This window comes from Diadema antillarum, unplaced genomic scaffold, assembly GCF_040938485.1.
Source record: "Diadema antillarum isolate AM-2024a unplaced genomic scaffold, OU_Dant_1.0 seq00000149_RagTag, whole genome shotgun sequence".
Taxonomy (NCBI): domain Eukaryota; kingdom Metazoa; phylum Echinodermata; class Echinoidea; order Diadematoida; family Diadematidae; genus Diadema; species Diadema antillarum.
The window spans coordinates 475,177-497,984 of NW_027271222.1; the positions used below are offsets into that span (position 1 = coordinate 475,177).

At 39.2% G+C, this 22,808-nt stretch overlaps 1 protein-coding gene across 1 annotated transcript in view; it reads left to right on the forward strand.

The window, feature by feature from the left end:
* Nucleotides 1-22,808, forward strand: part of LOC139727731 (uncharacterized) — a 55,503-nt gene that overhangs the window by 14,840 nt on the left and 17,855 nt on the right. Inside the window, exons 12-25 of the mRNA XM_071638710.1 lie at nt 557-724; nt 1,736-1,853; nt 2,185-2,241; nt 4,112-4,236; nt 7,005-7,074; nt 7,532-7,719; nt 8,886-8,937; nt 13,305-13,352; nt 14,298-14,359; nt 14,800-14,886; nt 17,437-17,719; nt 18,107-18,217; nt 19,552-19,639; nt 21,485-21,595. Of these exons, the coding sequence (XP_071494811.1) occupies nt 557-724; nt 1,736-1,853; nt 2,185-2,241; nt 4,112-4,236; nt 7,005-7,074; nt 7,532-7,719; nt 8,886-8,937; nt 13,305-13,352; nt 14,298-14,359; nt 14,800-14,886; nt 17,437-17,719; nt 18,107-18,217; nt 19,552-19,639; nt 21,485-21,595 (1,568 nt within the window). The remainder of the gene's footprint in view (nt 1-556; nt 725-1,735; nt 1,854-2,184; nt 2,242-4,111; nt 4,237-7,004; nt 7,075-7,531; nt 7,720-8,885; nt 8,938-13,304; nt 13,353-14,297; nt 14,360-14,799; nt 14,887-17,436; nt 17,720-18,106; nt 18,218-19,551; nt 19,640-21,484; nt 21,596-22,808) is intronic.

Here is a 22,808-nt window from a genome sequence, read left to right on the forward strand (position 1 = left end):
GCTGGTGTGACCACATTGTGAGAAGGGGATCTTATACACTGTCTAATGTTACAGGGTGCTGCTTGTGGACTGAGAGAATCTAGAATATTTAGTATGTGTTTCTTATTGTGCTAGTGAATTTGTACATGTGGTACAGACAATTATTTGCAAGTGATATCCTACTGTTCTAATCTGTTGAGGTGTGCACATCATTTTTCATTCCCAGCAATACATTAATCGGAAGGTGCCATCTAATGTACTCACACATGCAATTTGTTACGTAACTGCACAATATCTTGCTTCTCCTGTAATGGTCGTCTTGTTTGTTTGTTTGTTTGTTTGTTTGTTTGTTACTCACAGGGTTGAAAGCCCTCAATCAGCCAAGAGGCTGTTTTTCAGAGAGGCTGTGAAACAAAACAGTTGACATAAACAGACCAAATGCAAGATACAGATTGAAGTAAAATTAATTCAGACATAGAGGTGATACAAATATCAACAAATCTTATATATATATAAGTATATTCAACACTATTCCTTTGGCACTTTGGCACTTCTCACTTTCTATTTGCCATGTTAGAATAAACCTGGTGGATAAGTCTGCCCCAGCTGTCACTGTGTGGCAATCTAAGGATTCTACACCAGCCAGCATTGCCCCAGGCCAGACTGCAATCCTAGCTGTCAACCTCCAACTCAATAGTGAAGATGATGACAACCATGTGAATGATGGGAGTTGTGAAGATATTAGGTAAAATACTTTCTATGGAAGGATATCTTTCAAAAATTCTAAACCCTAGTATTGATGCGTTTTCTCGTCGTATTTGCGCAAGTTAGAGATGACATTCAGAATGCATGTTCAATGACTTTTATAATGGAGGTGTGTGTCATGTTATACCTTGTAAAGGATTTCAGAGGACAAAACTGAGTATTTCTAATCTTCAAATAAATACATCTTGCATGCAGACTTTATTTTAGGGGCTGTTAGAAAACGGAATTGACTCACAGTGCTCTGTAGGTTCTCATTAGACCTTTTTTTTTTCTACAGAATTGTGAATGCTTTATACATATATTTAGAAAAAAAAGAAAAACTGGGGGTGGAGGTCTGACCTATGAACCATAGCCACCTTGTATTGTACCCTAACTCTGCAATAGGTGTGTGGTGAGACAACCTGAGCATTACAAAACATGTTTTCATGTTCTTTGTATGTATTTTACCTTCTATGGTAGTAAGTAAAATGGGATCTCTCCTTTGAGTGGCTGCCCAAGTGGAGATTTACATGTCACTTTTCATGTCACCTAAAAGACTTTACCCACTTTGGCAAAATGCTAGCTTGTGCACATACAATGTACACCTTGCAACACAAGCAATAAAGGGAGGATTCCACTTTGTGAACATTTCTTGACTCTTTTGTAAACAAAGACTTCTCGAGTGTTCTCCACTTGCTTTAAAGCTTAGTGTAAAATATTCTAAATCATTGCAACTTCATAACAATTCAAATCCAAACTTTGTTGCATACTATGGGGAAATCATTTAACAAAGAATCAAATTCCATTTCTTCACAATCTGAGTAATAAAACTCAGTGTCTTCAGGCAACTATCACAATATGCCTTTAAAATAGGTGACCTATGGTACCTAAACTGATGTTCATTTGACCTTGCTTGAACTTGCTGGATGAGGAACTATTTAAGCAGATGTTCAATAGTTTGATTCTGAACCCCTCCAGGTATTTGATGTTAGTATTATTACTTTTGAAACAGATTTCAGCTGGAAGTATCAGCATCATCTGTCAGTAAAAGTCGGTCTGTCCCAGTCACTCTGCGATGTAGAAACAGGCACGAGTCTTTCGTGTTTTCCTTCCTAGACCACGATGGTTCGGTAAGCTGAATGAGAAACAATCATATACAAATTAGTCATAGTTCAGTTTGAAAAGTATTTCTCTTATAGTGTTACACCAGATACATGTACCTTTGAGCTCAAGGAAAGAAATACCACATAATTTATGAAACTGTAATGTAAAGAATTTGTCACATTTTAGTAAATTAGTCCCTTCTACATCTTTATTTAACAAGTGTGCTGTGGATGTGATATTGCTCATTTTGATTAATTATTATGTGCACTTTCCTTTGCATTTATTGCTTATTTCTGCAGTTTTTTCCATGCCATTGCTTTTATCAATTCACTGTTGTTTTTTTTTCTTTGCACACAGGTGCAGCAGGCTGCAGCCATAGAACCACTGGAGGACTGCAGTGCAAGTCAATGTCCTGTGAGTGGTAACTGAATCTCATATTCTCACTTTGAATAATTTTTGTGTTGTATTCTTCTTCCTCTTTTTTTGCCATTTCTAACCCGATTTCGATTCCGTTTGCTTTATGTGATGGCACTAGGTGAGGGCTTCAAAACTTCTACACAGAATTTTGACCTTTGACTTCTTTGACCTTTGACCTTGATTTTTGACCTATATTGTACATTTTGCTACAAAATGCTACTCCTTCGCCATTTCTAACCCGATTTCGATTCCGTTTGCTTTATGTGATGGCACTAGGTGAGGGCTTCAAAACTTCTACACAGAATTTTGACCTTTGCCTTCTTTGACCTTTGACCTTGATTTTTGACCTATATTGTACATTTTGCTACAAAATGCTACTCCTTCGCCATTTCTAACCCGATTTCGATTCCGTTTGCTTTATGTGATGGCACTAGGTGAGGGCTTCAAAACTTCTACACAGAATTTTGACCTTTGCCTTCTTTGACCTTTGACCTTGATTTTTGACCTATATTGTACATTTTGCTACAAAATGCTACTCCTTCGCCATTTCTAACCCGATTTCGATTCCGTTTGCTTTATGTGATGGCGCTAGGTGAGGGCTTCAAAACTTCTACACAGAATTTTGACCTTTGCCTTCTTTGACCTTTGACCTTGATTTTTGACCTATATTGTACATTTTGCTACAAAATGCTACTCCTTCGCCATTTCTAACCCGATTTCGATTCCGTTTGCTTTATGTGATGGCGCTAGGTGAGGGCTTCAAAACTTCTACACAGAATTTTGACCTTTGCCTTCTTTGACCTTTGACCTTGATTTTTGACCTATATTGTACATTTTGCTACAAAATGCTACTCCTTCGCCATTTCTAACCTGATTTCGATTCCGTTTGCTTTATGTGATGGCACTAGGTGAGGGCTTCAAAACTTTACACAGAATTTTGACCTTTGCCTTCTTTGACCTTTGACCTTGATTTTTGACCTGTATTGTACATTGGCTATAAAATGATACTCCTTCGCCATTTCTAACCCGATTTCGATTCCGTTTGCTTTATGTGATGGCACTAGGTGACTTTTCCTTGTTTTTTTTTTTTTTGGGGGGGGGGGGAACCACTACAATAAAGAAGAATTCTTTACATTATGTACCATGTATGTGTACTTTCATTTTTGACTATTTAAAACTATAATACATGCAGTGGGAGCTGTTAGCCAATAATTGCACATGTAATCCGGGATGATCCTCAAACAAGAATTTAAAACGTTCAAACATTAATTCATGTGAGATGAGCAATTTCTAAGTGTTTGAAAGCATCTTTGATGGTGTATGGTAGGGAGAATAGGGAGAATGATTTTCTCCTGTTTCATCCTGTATCATCCAGTTTCTTTTTTTAAATGATGTCACATCATTATGTGTCTTGGTGAGATTTACAAAATGCCTTTTCTCCTAGCTGCTTTTCAGATTCTCATAGCTTGTTCAGTAAACCCTCTAATTCTAAAAGCCAATTTTGAAAACAGCTTTATTCACATGGCCATTTTTTTTTTCTTGCTACCTCTCTTATTCTTGGAGCATTTCTGCTAAACACTTCCATCTTTGAAGCCTCTCTTTGTCAATTTTTTTAAATTCTCATGGAGTGATGTTTTTTGCTCATTGTTCTGTTTTCATGGCTTTCTTTTTTTACCATACGATTCTTATAAGGATTCTTATTGTTGCTGTTGAGCCTGTTGAGTCTTTTATTCTCCCTAGCCTTTTTTGCTGTCAGTTTGTAGGGTCTTTCTGTCAGCCCTTCAATTTGTAGAGCCTTCTCAGTGTGCAAATGTCAACCATTCATGCCTATGCATACATGTGTTTACCTGTCTACGACCCACCACAGGTGGTACTGACCCTTCATGGCACTGGAGTGCCTGCCCAGAATCAGGCTGATGGCTACAAGAGAATGGACAAGGATGGCCAATGGAAGTTTGGCCTGGAGAAGGCATGGGTCCTGGCTCCCACAAGGTAAGTAGGAAGACAGTTGACCATTCTTTGACCATTTGTGCACCCTGGAAAGAATTCTCATGTAGGGTGGCACATCCTATTACCAGACGCTTTTCTTTGTGGCTTTGAATTCCGTACTCATAGAATGAAATTTCGGCTAAAAATAACACCACTTATTCGCAGACTCATGGAAATTACGAATTCAGCCAACTTATGTCCATTGTTCGTTCCAGTTTTTAGAAAATATGCTTCAAACATACCCCTCTAAAAATAGTGGTTTTTTGCGCGGTGCAAAATCGCATTGTATTACCGGATGCGATTTTCGTAATCGGATAATCGAGGTCTTTCGCACCTAATCCTTGCACCAGAATCACAATTCATCCCACAAATCACCGTACACATTCTCACCGAGCGGATGACAAAAAATAAAATCGGCAAATGAGGCTCAAATTTCGTATTTTACAGTAAAATGTCTGTCTTGACCATTTCGAACAATTCACGCAATAAAACCTTGTGAGAAATCGACAACTGGTTAGAGTATACGTGCTTTGTCTATGCATGGAGCTAACTTAGTAGCTCCATGGTCTATGGGAGCTGCACGCACGGGCGATGAGTTGCGTGCCCCTTAGCGCACAACTATTCCGCATCGTTCGCGTTTGAGGACGATAGCTACAAATTTCCGATATTGATCGGTGAACTTTTGGTTCTAATAGAATCTTCAGCATTTTTCCTGTATGTGAGTGGGATTTCATAGAATTTCAGTCGCGAAATGTGATTCAAACATGCATAAATATTAACTATGACGAGGTGCGGGTCACTCAACTATAAATTTGAGGTAAAATGTGAATTTTTTCGTGTTTTTACATTTTTATGTGGCGTTTTTTGCGATTTCGTTCCACACAAAGTTCTGTGACTCCAGGTGAGGCTAATCTACGAAGTCTCGCGCGTACAGAATGTCATTAGTACGCAAAAATGTGCGTGTCCGGTAATACCATGCGTCCGGTAATACCATGCTTGCCCCTACCATGCCAATCTGAGGTTGCTCTGTGTGCAGATAGAAATTTACAAGTTGTACATGACTTCAACAAGTACCTTGCATTGCATGTTTATGTATGACTGCAGTGGCCCTGCACAATGGACTTAACTCTCAGTTCCCTGCATTTTTCTGTTATTGTATTCTTTGTAATTGTTAGTGCATGTCAGCTGCACTTGATCTATATGGGAACAGGAGGCACACAAACATGGAGGGGGTTACTAAAAAAAGTGTATCCATCACAGACAGGTTATATTCTCTAAAACGTGACACCGTAGTAAAGATAATTGCTGTTATAAAATGGGTTCAAGAATGTAACCAATAGGAAGCGCTGAAATGAGTCACATGTGCTTCCTTTATTCTAGTCCCATTGCACTGCGTGTTAAATCCTATTGCCGATCGTCTGTGCGCGCAGCGGCTCCTTTGATGAATCGCATGCATACGCGCTGTCAATCCTGTAAACAATTTCTAGTTCGGGCTGCCGGCCTTTCTTTCCTTGTGCATAACATGTGTGGCGTACGTACGTATACTCTACTATACGTACACTTTGTACAGTACAGTAGACCAAGCGTTGTGGGACTGGACGCGTACATGGAGTCATTTTGAAGGGCAAATCCAACGATTTAGCAGGTTAATTCTCACGCCGTTTTCAGAGTATGTTGTCTAGTAGGCCTATATGAGGAGTCTATATCAAGTCTTTAAGGTAAAGGGTGCATATTCTATGTAAAATAAAGTAAATTTTCATGCTGGAACTTAAGTGTCCGGAAACCCAACCCCCCATTATACTTATGATATGTGCGGGATTTCTGAGTGCGACGTGCGTAAATGTTTGGGACAAACATCTTCGGACGTCTTGACCCACAAAGGTACGTGAAAAACGCTGAAAAATGCTGTTAGTTTTCGAATTTTCGACCCATTTTATAAAACAAATGATGCACAGGATTATTTCGTGGCGTTAGTGGAGGCGTATAGTGCACTCGAGGGTATTTACAATTGTGAAACATGCACGAGGCGAAGCCGAGTGCATGTTTCACAATTGTAAATACCCTCGAGTGCACTATACGCCTACACTAACGCACTCTCAGTACAGTAGACCAAGCGTTATGGGACCGGACGCGTACATGGAGTCACTTTGAAGAGCAAATCCAACGATTTAGCAGGTTAATTCTCACGCCGTTTTCAGAGTATGTTGTCTAGTAGGCCTATATGAGGAGTCTATATCAAGTCTTTAAGGTAAAGGGTGCATATTCTATGTAAAATAAGTAAGTTTTCATGCGGGTGTCCGGAAACCCAACCCCCCATTATACTTATACACACTGTACTGTATGTGCGGGACTTCCGCGAGTGCGACGTGCGTAAAAGTTTGGGACGAACATCTTCGGACGTCTTGACCCACAAAGGTACGTGAAAAACGCTGAAAAATGATGTTAGTTTTCGAATTTTCGACCCATTTTATAAAACAAATGATGCACAGGATAGAGTGCGTTAGTGTAGGCGTAGTGCACTCGAGGGTATTTACAATTGTGAAACATGCACGAGGCGAAGCCGAGTGCATGTTGCACTACATTGTAAATACCCGAGAATCCTGTGCATCATTTGTATAATAGCATTGTATATGATGAGCAAGAGAGTCTATCACAGATTTATGTGGTTTCTAAGCCATGCATACCTCATAATGCTGTGAACACCACTTTACTCTGCTTGAACTGTATGAGTCAGAATATGGCTGCCATGATGTTGCGCTCGTAATCTGCAGACACGGTGCACACAACTGGGAGGGCCCTGGGACATTGACATCCATGACAGCACTGGACAGATTAGAGCAGGTTTGTCACTTTACGGTTGCATCAATGTTGTAGCGAGTTGTATTTATGCCATTCAATCTTGGATTCTGAAATCCCCATTGATTGATTACATAGACCACCAGGTTCTGGTAGGGAACAGGTCAGTAGATCTGCTAGTGTATTAAGGCACCCATGTCTTGTCAACTCTACCCCAAAGTTCTGATAGGCCTTAATTAGTGATATAAATTCATGTCAGCATTGAACAGATTAGAGTAGATTTGTGTCTTCATTCTTGCTTGAGCTTGATGTGAATTCTAGTTTTGTGTATGCCAGTGTATAAATGCAACAATGTTGCTTCACAAAAGTAAATTGATCGTTATTTTTAAAGACGCATTTGGAGCAGTGTAAAATGCATTCTAAGTTGTGTGTAGTATTTCTCAAGTATGTTTTCCAAACATCCATTAAGAGTTAATGCTTTTTACAATCTGTATTCTACCAGCTCATGGCACAGGTACCCTGGATGGTCAACAAGCCAGTGGCCAACCAGGTCATCTTTGCTGGACATTCAATGGGTGGCCATGGAGCCTGGCATCTGGCCACTCACTACCCTGACCGTGCCCTGGCTGTGGTGTCCCTTGCTGGCTGGATCAAGAAGGAAGAATATGGTGACAGTAATGTCTTCTTTAGGTACACTCATCACTCTTTTTTTTGTCCTATTCACAAGGCTATGACACAAATCTCATAGTGTTGTCTAGTGTCTGTTTTCTGAATGACATTGCATGCTTACACATTCTCTAGGCAGTGGGATGGTGACCTCATTTTATACTGTTAAATGAGGAATGTTTGTGTGCATTTTACTTTCGTGAAATTTCATTAGAGCCAAGATTGTCAAACCTATAATGCACACAAAAGGTCATGTATACACTATATGCATTGAATGCCAATGGCAGTCGTGAAACTTTCATGCCGCATAAAAGGTCGTCAGCTCCAAATCGTGAAAATTTCATGCTGCAAATGTATCTTACTTTACAGTATACAGAAGTGACAGTACAGCTACTGTTTGATATTATTCAAAAGAGGCAGCAAATTGTGCAGGTAATACACGTGAACATTGTGCTTGTGATATAAGCTCTAATTGTACATATAAGGTGAAGATATGTGAAGATACGTGTACCTAAAATCTTGAGCTATGTTTGATTGTCTCCATCCATGCATCGTGTTACCATTGTAATATACCATAGGGCCTACATGATGTTCTATATACACACTCCAAAAGAGAAATAAGGCATAAGTTTCTTTCATTCTCTTCAACCTTATAATACTGTGCTCTGTTTGCCAACTGGCATGCATCCCGGAGTGCTTTTTTTGCTGATCGGCACAGATGTCTGAAAACTCTCTGTCAATTAATGTAGATTGCATGTCATTATGGCCTTCCTGTTGCACTAAGGCACATTGCTACACCCTAATGGGCTTTGCTAATATTACTAATCTACAGCTGTGTCAAGTTGAATCTATTATGGGATGCTTATGAAAACGTTTGGTGAGATTTAAGCTAGGTGCCTTGGCACATAAAGGGTCAATGCTTTTCTAGCTGGATTTCCGATAATAGTTTACTGAAGACTGACAAAACAAAAAACATGATACTTCAAAGCAGTTGTAAAGAGTTTCAGTATCAGGAAATTCATTTTAAAGTTCAATCATGATCAGTGTATGCATACCGTAAAGGTAATAAGTGATGTTAATCAGGCATTATTACCATAAACACATATTTGGAGCATAGTACAATTGTACACAAAATTAAAGTGTTTGTCAAGCATTTCATCATAATTATTTCAGTGATTTTTCTTCAACAGACATGATGTCAGCACAAGCCATACAGACCCAGCATTAAAACAAATTTTAGAGGTGGATATACAGTCTTTGTATCATGATTTTATTTCTATTCTTCTTTAGATGTGTGTACATGTTTGATAAAGTTTGATGATCAGACAGAATTTTGAGCAGAAGTCACTGTGAATTACAAAAAGCATTGTATGGAATTTGTGTCATCCTAGTCTAAGCTGACATGTGATTAATGTTGCTTCCTTTGATGTTGAACTCAAATTCCATCATTTCTAAGATGTGATTTCTATCAATGATAATTTTGGTGGGTTTTTTTTTAACTCTGGCTACTATGGAAAACTACTCTTTTTTATAAAGTCATACCAATGATTTTCACCAATGTTATTCAAAGAAATATCCATACAAACAAGATGGATATGATTAGCACTCAGATAATACTCTTCAGAAAAGCAACTAAAATCAACATATTTCTGTCAACTTATCATTTACGTGCTGTCAACCATCATATGTAAGATTTTTTTTCCTCTTTTAAATGTGTAAAGAGGTGTTTTTCTTGTTGCTATAGGAAGAATGATGTGGGTTTAAAGGTATGCCATGTTTGAAAATTGCTAGAGTAATTACATTGTATGTAGTATGTCATTTCTTTATGAGTATTAACATATCTTGCAGGTGATGTGATGTAGTTTTGTGCAAAATGTAAAATGTAAATATAAATTGTAGACCTGATTTGATGACATATAGGGCCCATTCTCAGTAAAAGTGTTCAAATACGGAATTTTTGTGTCGCCGACATTCCATGACAGTTTGCGGTTCCCTGAAACCTATTAGATACTATTTAATTGTTTATGATATATCACAAGGACTTTATTTGTTAAAAATAAACACGATCAAATGCGGTTGTCTGCCTTTTTGTATAAAATTTTGCTGTCAAACTTCGTTAAGACCCCCAAAACGCAGTGTCGCAGGCTATTTTAGAATTATGTTTTATTGCTCCTCTCCGTCCACAAACACACTTTCCAAATATCATTTGCATGGACGATGAGCATATCATATGTGCTAATCACAATACTCGAAAAGTTCAAAAATTTTTATTGACTTCTTTTTTATAGCCTTTTGAAACCTGTCGCCAAGTTCACCGCCAGATACGTTACCAGTTTCTTTAGTGTTACAGCATTGCGAAAATAACAAGACTATGCAATGACCCTGTGTATATGAAATCCTGAGGATATACTTCATACATTGCAAGTACTTAGATTTTTTGTGCATAAGCTTTTTATTGAGAATACGGTACAATGTTTGAAATATCGGTTTTCTACATTTTTGTCTCGCCCACCGGAGGTGAAGGCGAGACTAAGGGATCCAAATGGCGTCCGTCCGTCGTCCGTCGTCCGTCGTCCGTCACAAATGTTAAAGTTTACCTGCAAGACTCTCTTATGATGCATAACTTAGCAACTGTTACAGCAATGGCAGCCACACTTGGGTGATAGAAGCACTAGGGGTATCTTCATGTTATGGTGTTGTCGGAGGTCATGTGATGATGTCAAAGGTCATTTGAGGTCATATATTAAAGAGTATGTGCAAGACTCTCTTTTCTATGTTAAAGTTTACCTGCAAGACTCTCTTTTGACAAATAACTTCACATAAGTTGCTTGGATTACAACCTAACTTGGGTCATAGATGCACTTGGGGTACCTTCATGTTATGGTGCCGTTGGAGGTCACAGGATAAGGTCAAAGGTCATTTGAGGCCATACGTTGAAGTTTACTTGCAAGACTCTCTTATCACACGTAACTCGACACATGTTGCTACAATGGCAATCAAACTTGGATGATGGATGCACTGGGGGTACCTTCATGTTATGGTGCCGTAAGAGGTCACATGATAAGGTCAAAGGTCATTTGAGGTCATACGTTAAAGTTTACTTGCAAGACTCTCTTATCACACGTAACTCAGCACATGTTGCTACAATGGCAATCAAACTTTGGTGATGGTAGATGTCTCTTGGGAAGTTGAAGGTAACCACAAGGTCAAAGGTTACAGACGGGGGTCAACAAACTTTAGGGCCCAATGCTAAGTTTTTAGGGCACATTTCGTTTATGACTCATAATTTTTGATCCCTTTGTCCGTTTGTGACCAAACTTAGATGGAAGATGTCCCTTGGGGAGGTGAAGGTCGTCACAAGGTCAAAGGTCACAGACAGGGGTCAACAAACTTTCTGGGCCCAATGTTATGTTTTTAGGGCGCGTTTTGATTGTGGCTCATAACTTTTGATCCCTATGTCTGTGACCAAACTTGGACAGTAGATGTCCCTTGGGGAGTTAAAGGTCATCACAAGGTCAAAGGTCACAGAAAGGGGTCAACAAAATTTTAGGGCCCAATGTAAAGTTTTTATGGCGCATTTCGATTATGGCTCATTACTTTTGATCCCTTTGTCCGTTTGTGACCAAACTTGGATGGTAAATGTCCCTTAGGGTGTTGAAGGTCACCACAAGGTCAAAGGTCATAAGCAGGTCAATTAACTTCTGGGAGTTATCAAAAATATTAATTCCTTGTACGCGAATGGGCGAGACACAATTTGGCGATTGCCTTGTTATTTAGACAGATACGTTACATAGATTTCACGCCACCCACTGCGACAGATATTGCAATGTCAGACAAATTGTATATTATACAATACTCCTCGTAATGACGCATCGATTCAACATTAAAGTTTAGTACAAGTGAGAAATATTCGGTAGATATCGCTCTCATAATAACATGATCGACCATGTACGTTACCACAGATACGTTACCACAGATACGTTACCACAGATACATGACCGAATTTTGCTCATTGGTCTTGTGCTTTCAGGGGATCAAATCTGGTCAAAATTCATCCCTAGACATTACATGCTTCGTTTTGTTGGACCTCAGGATTATATTCTTTCACCAAAAGGACAGGGAGGTGAAAAAGAGCAACACTTCCACATGATTTTTCTTTCTGCGTCAGTGTCTCACAACTTAATGCCAAGTTTTCCGACAGATACGTTACCACATAATCAAAATGCTGAAAAAAAAATTATAAATGTTTTGACAAACAAATTGTTGTGTGCTCCCAAACTCCAAAGTTCTATTCTACAAAACCCAGCCACTTTCATATTCTATGCAACAACTTTTAACGTTTATTTTACAAGACGAAGCTATGATTCAGCATATCAGTTGTTTGCTTTTGAGATTTACCAGATACGTTACGTATAATTCAGGTTACCCACAGTGACAAATAATGTCATGTAAAACAAAGTGTTCATAAAACAATTCTGCATAGAATGACGCTTCCATAGAAAATTAAAGTTATGTTCAAATGAAGAATATTCAGTAGAAATTGCTCTGTAACTTCACCTACAGACTCATTTACGGTACGCCATATACGTTACCTAACTTTGAAAGAGTAAAAAGTAGTTTATGAAAAGCTTCCGAGAAAAGTTTCAGTGTTCTGTTTCATATTTGCTCTAGTGTTTTTCAACATATGAAGAACTACTCAAGATTCATTGATAAGTTGAACAATTATTTATTCATTTCCATTAAAAGGGGTGAGCCAAATACGTTACCATAGGTCAAACAACTTTTTAGTATATCGAGTTCATAAAGACTATACCTACTTCCTTCTAAGTGCCTCCAAAAATATATTTTTAAACCTTATTTCCATTATCCATCAAAACTGGATGAATACATTCAGACGTAAGATTAGAATATTCTGTGAATGAAGAACTCAGCTTTCACATTTAGGGCTCTTTTCCACTGCATTTCATAGTTTAAATATTACGTACAATGTTTAAAATGGTTAATTTGGGCTTACATCATTCATTTTTACATCAATTCATAAGGTAAATAATTAAACAGGTGATATTTATTAATTCATACACAACTAAAATTATTAGTTATATTTTACCAGATACGTTACCAAAGGCGATTCGATGTTTTTCAATAGTTATTTCCCCAGGAAAGCAATTCATATTTGTTTCCTGTGCAAATTCCAGATCGGATCGTTCCCTTTGCATGATTTGTGGGATTCGAAACTTTATTTGTAAGCGAAATTTGTTAAAAATACCAAGTGAATCTTTGAATGTATTACTTTGTGGTTGATTTTTCGGTTTTACTCGCATGGAATTGAACACTTAATCTGAGAATGGCCCATAGGGAGTATGATGAACTTGATTTTAATATACCAGTAGTCATTGAGTGCCTATTCATATGGAAGAGGCTTGCGATGATTGCCAATTGGGACTTTTTCTCTTTTTTTGGCGCTTTCTGTATTTGATGTGCGCAACTGTCATTCAATATTCATCCAATTATGCTTTCCACTTGAAGTTTGTAATTTAGTGAGCAATAATAAATTGTTGTCAGTCAGTAATTATTGCTTCACTTCAAATTATCTGATTTGTCTGTTGCAGGCTTGTATAGCAGAGAATGAAGCTGACCGGCATGCATCTAACCTTCAGGTAGTTTTTGTGTTTGTGTGTGGGTTTTTTTTTTCTGTTTGTTTTCTTTTTACTGACAGAGAATGATTGCAAATATATATATATATATATATATATATATATATATATATATATATTCTGTTATCATTTCTTATGCATATATCATGAAAACTTTTCATACTTTCACTGAAAAACTGCTTTATAATCAAGATGATTTTTTTTTCCCCCTTAGGAATGTTGACATTATAGTCCGGATTTGGAGAAAATGTCCATGCCTAGTTGTTTGAAATTCAGCTTTAGGAGGGAGATGCATTTTTGAAGTCTATCAACAGCATCTGCAGACAAACGACCTTCTTTAATGAACTGTTATCAAACAGCTTACTAGTAGTTAAAAAAATAAAAGATCTGTGACATGTCTGCCTGTACAATTTGATCATAGTACAAAGTTTTGCAACTCATAGCTGCAGTTATTGTTGACTTCAATGTAATGAAATATTTACTGATCATGCAAGCAATGCTTCCATCAGAATAGCTTAATAAGTGTACACAGAATGTTCTGTTAGAATGTCTTGCTTGTACTGAAGTGTAAATGACTCTATTTGTTCCAGAACAGTGATTTAACAGAGTCTACCCTCAGCAAATTCATCTTGCGGTTTCCAAAGTATTTATTACTATGTTCATGTTTGACTGCTTTTTTGCTTAGTCCCTATAATGTTCTGATATTGGTGTAAGCCGATACAAATGTGATTGCTGACCCGTTGAGGACGAGTCCCGAGTATACTCGGGCAGTGGTCTATAGGAAATGTGTGTTATAGCAAAGTCAGCCCGTCCTCAACGGGTTAATGTGAATGTGAGAGATCTTAGATAGGTGAGGTACTGAACCTGTTAACATAAGTTGTTGTACCCAGAGACTGTGATTACTAAATTCCTACTTTATCAGAGATACATTCTGCATCACTCTCACAGAGCTTACCAGTATTAACAAGAATCGGTGCTAATGACAGAACAGTACATCCCTTCTTTGTGAGGTAAGTTGACTGTGAGATAATCCTGCATGCATTCTTGTTACTTTGACATGTTCAGCCCATTTATTAGTACAACGTATATTTCACTACTTATCCAAAGCATCAGATATAGACAAAGGCAAAATATTGATGAAAGCACTAAATAAGTACAGACATTTCTTAAACAAGTGTTTGTAATAACCTTTAAGAAGCCCATAACCCGACATAGGTGGGGTTATTTTAACTAAGTGTGTAAAATTGGAAGATGTATGAGATATAATGTGAATATGTCTACTTTTGTAATCAAAAAGTTGTTTGCCCTCTTTGTTGATTGTGCTTGTCACATTGTTTTTCTTTAATAATAACATTCACTTTTGAAGTTCATATTTTGGATACCCATGTGTTATCACATTACCAACAGTGGGATATAATTGCCTAATAATTTTTTTTTTCCTTGAAAACAGACGAATGAATCGCTTGTTGAAAGAGCGAGGCATCAATGTGACATACTCAGAGCTGGCAGGAAAGGAGCACTGGTGGTGGGACACATGGTAAGTCATTTAATAGTGATTGGCATCCAGTTCTTGATGGGGAAGGGACTTTGTCGTCAATGCGGAGAATCAGAATGCAAAATATGCTTTCTCATTCCTGGTGTATTATAACTGGTCCTTTGCGAGTTACATACTATTCACAAATTTGACAGCACACAAAATTATAAATTCTGATCCTAACATAAATGTGCCATGTATGCATGCATTTCTCAATTCATTTCACTACTCCCAATTGTGAATTCAGCCACTGTCGAAATTGTCAGGAAGTCCCAATTTGAAAAAGAAAAATAAGACTCACTAGATATACATGGTGTATACAGTTTGCATTGCCAGTCTAGCCAGCAAACAAAAGAGAGTTTTACCAATGCATTCTAATTTGATGGTTGTTCCTTGAAACCAGAATGCAATACCTCAAGATTGCGTAGCATATTCCCAACTAATACATGTGAAGTGGATAAAGGCATTGAAATTCATTCAGTGGACAAAAGTAAAATGGAAAAGCCTGAAACCAGGTCCTCAAGGATAAGCCTATTAGTTCATTCACATTTAATATCCTAGTAAACTCATCCATTCTAGGAGCTTTAATTTCTGATTTAGAGCAAAATGTATGATTTTATGCATATATTAGCATAATTAATTATTATGACGAAAATTTCCATTTCTTTTTGTATAGCTTGGTAGATTACGCCACAGGTAATGCACATGCCAAATATCATGGTGATTGCGCGATCGACGGCCGAGATCTCAGGGGGGCGTTGAATCAACCCTTCCCCGGCCACAGAACACCCAAAAAAGCCCGGCCTGGTTAGGGTTAATATCCTAGTAAACTCATCCATGAGTCACAAAATACTCTATGGCTCTAGTAATAACACAAATCCAGCCATGATAAATTTCATTTCATATGTTTTTACGAGAAAAATTTGGAAGGTAATTAACTTATGTAGCCACAAATTGAAAAAGTGTATTCCATCTTGCTGTCAGATTTAAAATCTTAGGACAAAGAACAGCACACATGTACATCCTTTACATCTACTAGTGTTGGCCATTGCTGAGATTAAGATGACTGTGTATGGTCTCGTTCTATCAGGAACAGGTGCAAGGTTAAACTTGTGTTGCTCCATGTCTTTAGGTGACTCACAAGATTTATTTGTGCTTTAGGTGTTATTGCTTTCATTGTACACATTCATGTGTCACATTTACACCTCCAAGAGAAAGCTTTTGACTCAGCTTTAATGCAGAAGGATACCTACTATGGCAGACTAAGATTAAGGCCCTGTCATACCTTTCTGGGTAAGCTACACAGGCTTGTTGCAAGTAGGGATTTTCCAGCATGCAGGATAATTTTCTACTGGCAGAAAGGATGTTGGCGAGTTGCGTCTTACTGCTAGACGCATGCTATTTACCTGCTACTTGCGTGTAGTCCGTGTGACCTGTGTGAGAGTTTTGAAAGCGATCCATTTTCAGCTATGAGTGACATACAGGGACTGTGAAGTACCTGCGTGGGAGTTGCCTGCGAGATGCTGCCGCTAAAGGCCTCCTACTGGTGTTCTGCGTGTACCTCTGCAGGCAAACCCTCGCGACTCACCCAGAATAAGTTTTGAGTGCTCAAGGCCTTGTCACACCATGTCTGGGGAAGCCTTTGCGGGTTGACTTGCGAGGGGAAATTTTTGCTACTGTACCCGGACCTCCCAACAGTTGGTCCACACCTGATGGTACCTAGAGTCTATCTCGCCTGTAGTTGCCCGGAGGTGCGCACGCAAGTCCGATTTACCCGCAGCCAAGTTTTGATCATGACCAAAACTTTTTCCGAGTGAGTCGCGGGGATTGCCCGCAGAGGTCCACGCAGAACGTCAGTAGGAGGCCTTTAGTGGCAGCACCGCAGGCAACTCACAAGCAGGTACTTCGCAGCTGTAACGCATGTACTTCACAGTCCACATATGCGGCCAAGATAATGACATTCTGTTGGACTTCTGTCATTCCTTCAGAGGGATTCCTTCACTGAGTTGTCAGCCCTCACTCGCCACCCATGCACCTGACACACAGGTCACACCGAAGTAGAATGTAAGAAGCACAGGTCCAGCAGGTAAGACGCATGCGAAACTTGCCCAAATCCTTGTCCGCCTGCAAAAATTGTCCTGCGTGCTGGAAAATCCCCACACGCAACAAGGCCACCTAGCTTGCCCGGAAAGATGTGACATGGCCTAAACTTGGCTGCGAGTGAATAGGACTTGCGTGACCAACTCCGGGTAACTACAGGTGAGATATGTGCTAGGTACTGTCATGTGAGGGTCATCTGCGGGGACCTCCGGGTAGTAAAAATTGTTCTTCGCAAGTCGCACGCAAGGCTTGCCCAGAAAGGTGTGACAGGGCCTTAAGGAAAGAGAAATAGACTTTGATTTCAGACTGCAAATCTGCAAATTCATATTTGAATTGTCTTTTGAATGTGTGATGCAGATTTTCTTCATATGATAGTGAAAAACATTGAAACTCACACGGTGAAATAAGAGGTACAGGAATCTCCTTAGATTCCTTGTTGTATTGTTTGTGCAGGGAGACGAATGATGGCGGTGCTGTCAATGATCCACAGCTGAGAGACTTTACAAACTCTCATGCCAACATTCAGCTGGCATCCCTTGCCCCCCAGTCTTGCCATGCAGAGACCGGAGAGTGCTCTACCTCCACCTCGTCGCCAAGCAAATATGCACCTCCCAGCAACAGACCCTGGGGGTATGGAAGCTTCACCCTCACTGTAGTAAACCCTGCCCTCGGGGAAGGTCTAAGGGGAGTGTCTGTTATCCAGCAGGTTGTACCATTCAGGACCAGCACTATACAGGTGTGTGTGTGTTGGCATGTTTAATAGCCAGCCTGCTCCATAGTAAAATTGCTCTCAGTGAATTTTTTGAGTTGTAAGCAAGAAGATTTTGTGTTGAAAGGCATCAGAAGAACATTTCTCTTGCTCTTTTTGTATAAAGCTTGCCCATTATTTTGGTGAGTGTGATGATTATTCATACTTACTTTATCATAGAATGTCAGGGAAACAAGACAAGTTAATGAATGGGATTCATCGGAATCTTATAGCATAATGAACATTGTATAGGAATCTGTGGAAGTGCTTGTGAAAGTTTTTTTCATAAAGCTTGTGATTTTGAATGCATCTATAAGTAGAATGTGTTATTGCTAAAACAAATGATGCAATATTTTTGCTTTGTCTGAATTGCAGATGAACTTGACTGAAGAGAGTGCAGAGCTTAGAACAAAAAATGTTGCCCGCTTTCTTCTCAGAGATCTCCAACATGTGCCTTATCAATGGAAACAAGTCAACAAAATTCTGGTAGGTTTGGTCCTATACCACTTTCAATGTGATTCCATTTTCAAGTCTGTTAGAGTCCAGGCCTTTTGACAGAAAGCCAGGTACGACTGTATTACAAAGAATTCATTGTGAGATGAAACATGCTTAGATACACAAGACTCCATAGCTAATTGCAAATACTGTAGCAACAGCCTTTGCCCACTGGTTCCATATTGTCTTCCATACTTTGACAGACAGATCTGATCCTGTCTTGTAATGCTACTTCAGTGTCATGTTTTATACTATTGTGCTTTTGTTTTATCATGGTGAAAGGATTTGGGAAGAAGAAAGTACTTCTGTTGATTTAAAAATACCTTATGATTTTCATATTGGGGAACTGTGGCATCATTTTTATAACCTTTAATACATACAGTTCAGTGAACCTCTATTATCCGGCCTCCCTTTATCCGGATCTCTCTATTATACGGACGCAATCTCGCCGTGATTTTTTTTTAATTTAAATAATGATTACGGGAGGAAAGGGGGATTCCCAACTCCTTGAGAACTCCTACACAAACACACATGAATTACATATTACTTCCAACATGATTAACATACATTACATCAAATTTCCTTCCAAATTGCTTGCCCTCAGACATTTTAACATCCCCAAACATCCCCAAATGTAACAATGAAAAGGTTGCAGTATACGCATTACTACATGTGGTACCACAATGGGCTACATCAGTACATGTGTATGTATATGTACATGTATAAAGCATTGAGTCTCCCGTATCCGGCCAAATCCCTTATCCGGATGAGCCCCGGTCCCGACTTGTCCGGATAGGAGAGGTTCAACTGTATCATGATTTCAATGATGTGGTTAACTTACGATTCATCAAGGGTTGTGGGTAAAGACACAATAAGCATCAAATGTGGAATATTCACTGATGGACACTGCTAAGTAGTCAGCATGGTCAAATTCTTTGCACCACGGAAACTCTTCATGTGTTGATCGGGGAAATGTAGTTGATTTCATACAGCCTTGAAAGACACACCTTATGTGCTTTGTGATTATGCACCAACAAATATAAAGATTATTTTCTTTCTGCAAGTCCATCAAATCTTTATAAAAAAAAGATTGGACTTTGTAGATAGATCATTCAAGACTAAATGATATGAATTTAAAATGTCAAAATTTGATGATATGCCAAAGTCATATGACCATTACAAATGGCTACGTTGGAGGACCCTTTGGTTGCCATGGTTATGGTTTACCCAAATTCAAACTTTTGTGACTTCCTTTATACTGAAATTGTGTCTTTTGAAAGCCTTTAGAGAATCAAACCATATTGCATTCTTCTATCTTTCTCCAGGTAGATGGAAATGAATTTTCTGCAGATGAAATTAGTAACTCCTTCACAGAAGTGGATAATGCCGTACAGTTCTGTCTCACAGAGCAAGGTATGGAGTGTGAATCGATTCCACACCATAATCAAGATGAGTTTAGCAAATTGAATACATTCACACAAACAGAATAATACAGTTTTCATTAAAATTTCATCTACAATCAGAAAGTTGTTGAATCATGAATTTTTACGTGTTTCCATCCAAGTGATATTGATGGCATCCACAAATGCATATTAGCTGATAACAACACTCCCATTGGTTTGCATTTATAAGTATCATTAGAAATATTTTTGATTGATAAATAAGCAAGTAACATTACAAAGGAGTACTTTTTTTCCTTTTACTCTGTGTCATGAAAGATTTTTATAATAGTAAAGACTTGTGTGTAGGTTGATGGAAACTTTGTGAGGTCAAGATGTCATCATCGCATATTTTGCACTTTGTGATTACTACAAGAAGACACTGTTATAACGAGGTCATCGAGACAGCTGAATTTACTTGGAATTAACTGGTACCTCGTTAACATACTTAAAAAGAGACCAGCTACATACCGTCTGTTGAGAATGAGAAGGGCGTTAAGTGGTCTTGAACACTATGGCTTTAGTGGCAACTTAACGCCCTTCTCATTTTCAACTGACGAATTACAGTAGTGGAAAATCGGGACCACCAAATTTACCCCAAGTTCCATGTTATGTGTGAGTTATTTGAGCAATAATTGCTGTATTCCTTCCTGATTAAATTATCTTCCTTTTTTTAGCTCACCTGAGCCAAAGGCTCAAGTGAGCTATTGCGATCGCCCTTCGTCCGGCGTCCGTCGTGCGTCGTGCGTCGTGCGTCGTGCGTCGTCCGTCGTCCGTCGTCCGTCGTCCGTCGTAGGGGTTCTAAAGGGGCCTAAATTGTACATTTTCATCTTCTTCTTGAGAATCCCATGACCCATTTTCACCAAACTTGGCAGGTAGCATCCCTAGGGGGTTAGGAACTCAATTTGTTAAAATGGGCACCATGCCCCACCCAGGGGGCCCCCAGGGGGCCCAAACGCCCCAAAATTAAGGAATCTGTCAAAATTTTCTTCTCTAGAACCAGAAGTGATAGAGCTAAGTTAATACTATGAGTTTGTACATTGATGACTGCAGTTTCAAGTTTGTTCATGGCAGAATCAGGGGTGCCTCCCTTGGGACCCAGGGGAGGGGGTGAGGTGGGGTCCTAATAGGGCCTAAATTGTACATTTTTATCTTCTTCTTGAGAACCCCATGACCCATTTTCACCAAACTTGGCAGGTAGCATCCCTAGGGGGTTAGGATCTCAATTTGTTCAAATGGGCACCATGCCCCACCCAGGGGGCCCCAAGGGGGGCCCAAACCTTCAAAATGAAGGAATCTTTAAAAATCTTCTCTAGAATCAGAAGTTATAGAGCTAAGATAATACTATGAGTGAGTACATTAATGACTGTAGTTTCAAGTTTGTTCATAGGAGATCCAGGGGTGCCCCTCTTGGGGGCAGTGGGGGGGGGGGGGGGGGTTGGTTGGGAAGGTCAAAATGGGGGCCTGAATTGTACATTTTCATCTTCTTCCTGAAAACCTCATGATGTATTTTCGTCAGACTTGGCAGGTAGCATCCCTAGGGGCTCAGGATCTCAATTTATGAAAATGGGCACGATGCCCCACCCAGAGGGCCCCAGGGGGCCCCAATCTCCCCAAATTAAGGAATCTTAAAAAACTTGGGCCCTTATTGTACATTTTCATCTTCTACTTGAGAATGCCTGGTCAAATTGTAGTAGAGCTGTGAATGATTTAGATTAGTGACTGCGTGAAAGGTGAACTTGCGATACTCAGGTGAGCGCTAGACCCGCGGGTCTCTTGTTTAATTTCTTTTCCTGTCACTGTTACATGTATCTCATAGGAGTTTGGAAAGTTTGCCATGATGACATCATGATGGATGACAGACAGCGGAGTCCAGTGAACTATGGGCCAGCAAGAAGGATTGCAGAAAGCAAATTCATCATTGTCACAGGTACACCAAGCAACTGTGCTATGTAACGTTCCACTGCTGTGCTGTGATAGTACAGTACCTTTCTACAATAGTTTGTAACAACAATTAAAGATACGATCCATTAGAGTTTACTGTACTAAGTGTAATGTTCTTACACATTTTAAACTACAGATGAGCATAGATTGTATGAAAGTCAGGACAAGGTATCTCCTGATATTTATGAAGCTCTACATCTAGTGTGTGTGTGTGTCTTTTTCTATGAGTTTCTCTGTCAACATAAGTAGGAGTGTAATACATGTTAAACAAACAGCAGTTAGGAAATCTGTTCCACCTCTTTGGATTTTATGCCCAATTATTTGTATATAGCCCCTTGTTGTAAGTATGTACTATGTACTATTTTACGAGCTGAAATTTTCACGAATTTTGGGAACTGCCTATGATCTGCAAAAATAACAACAAGAGAATATGAAAACCAGCAAAACAACGATGTGCAAAAATATTGTAAAAGAAAAAAATCAGGCCATACCGGTGCTAGATCGCGCTAGACAAGTTACTACTGTGGGGTGTAGCATGTTGTGTGAGCCAATGATATAGTGATTCCTTGGGGGCATAACAGCATGTTAGTACAGCTTTAGTACTTCAAATGCAGAACACACAACAACCTGTACCTGTTTGTACACTGAATCAGCAAGTAAAAGTATTTAGTCCTGGCATTGTTGCTTGTCACTCATTGTCCCCGCCGAACGAGTTCGAGCAGGGGACTATGAAACGGGCTCCTTACGTGTGTGTGTCCGTGTGTCCGTCCGTGTGTCCATGTGTCCGTGTGTGCGTCCGTGTGTGATCAAAATGTTCAATTTGCTACTTCTCTGTCATTTATGAGCCGATTTTGATTCTGTTTGCTTTATATGAGAGCACTACATGGGAGCTTTGAAACTTCTACACAGAATTTCAGTTGTGACCTTTGACCTTGACCTTTGACCTATATTGTACATTTTGCTACAAAATGCTACTCCTTCGCCATTTCTAACCCGATTTCGATTCCGTTTGCTTTATGTGATGGCACTAGTTGAGGGCTTCAAAACTTCTACACAGAATTTTGACCTTTGACTTCTTTGACCTTTGACCTTGATTTTTTGACCTATATTGTACATTTTGCTATAAAATGCTACTCCTTCGCCATTTCTAACCCGATTTCGACTCCGTTTGCTTTATGTGATGGCACTAGGTGAGGGCT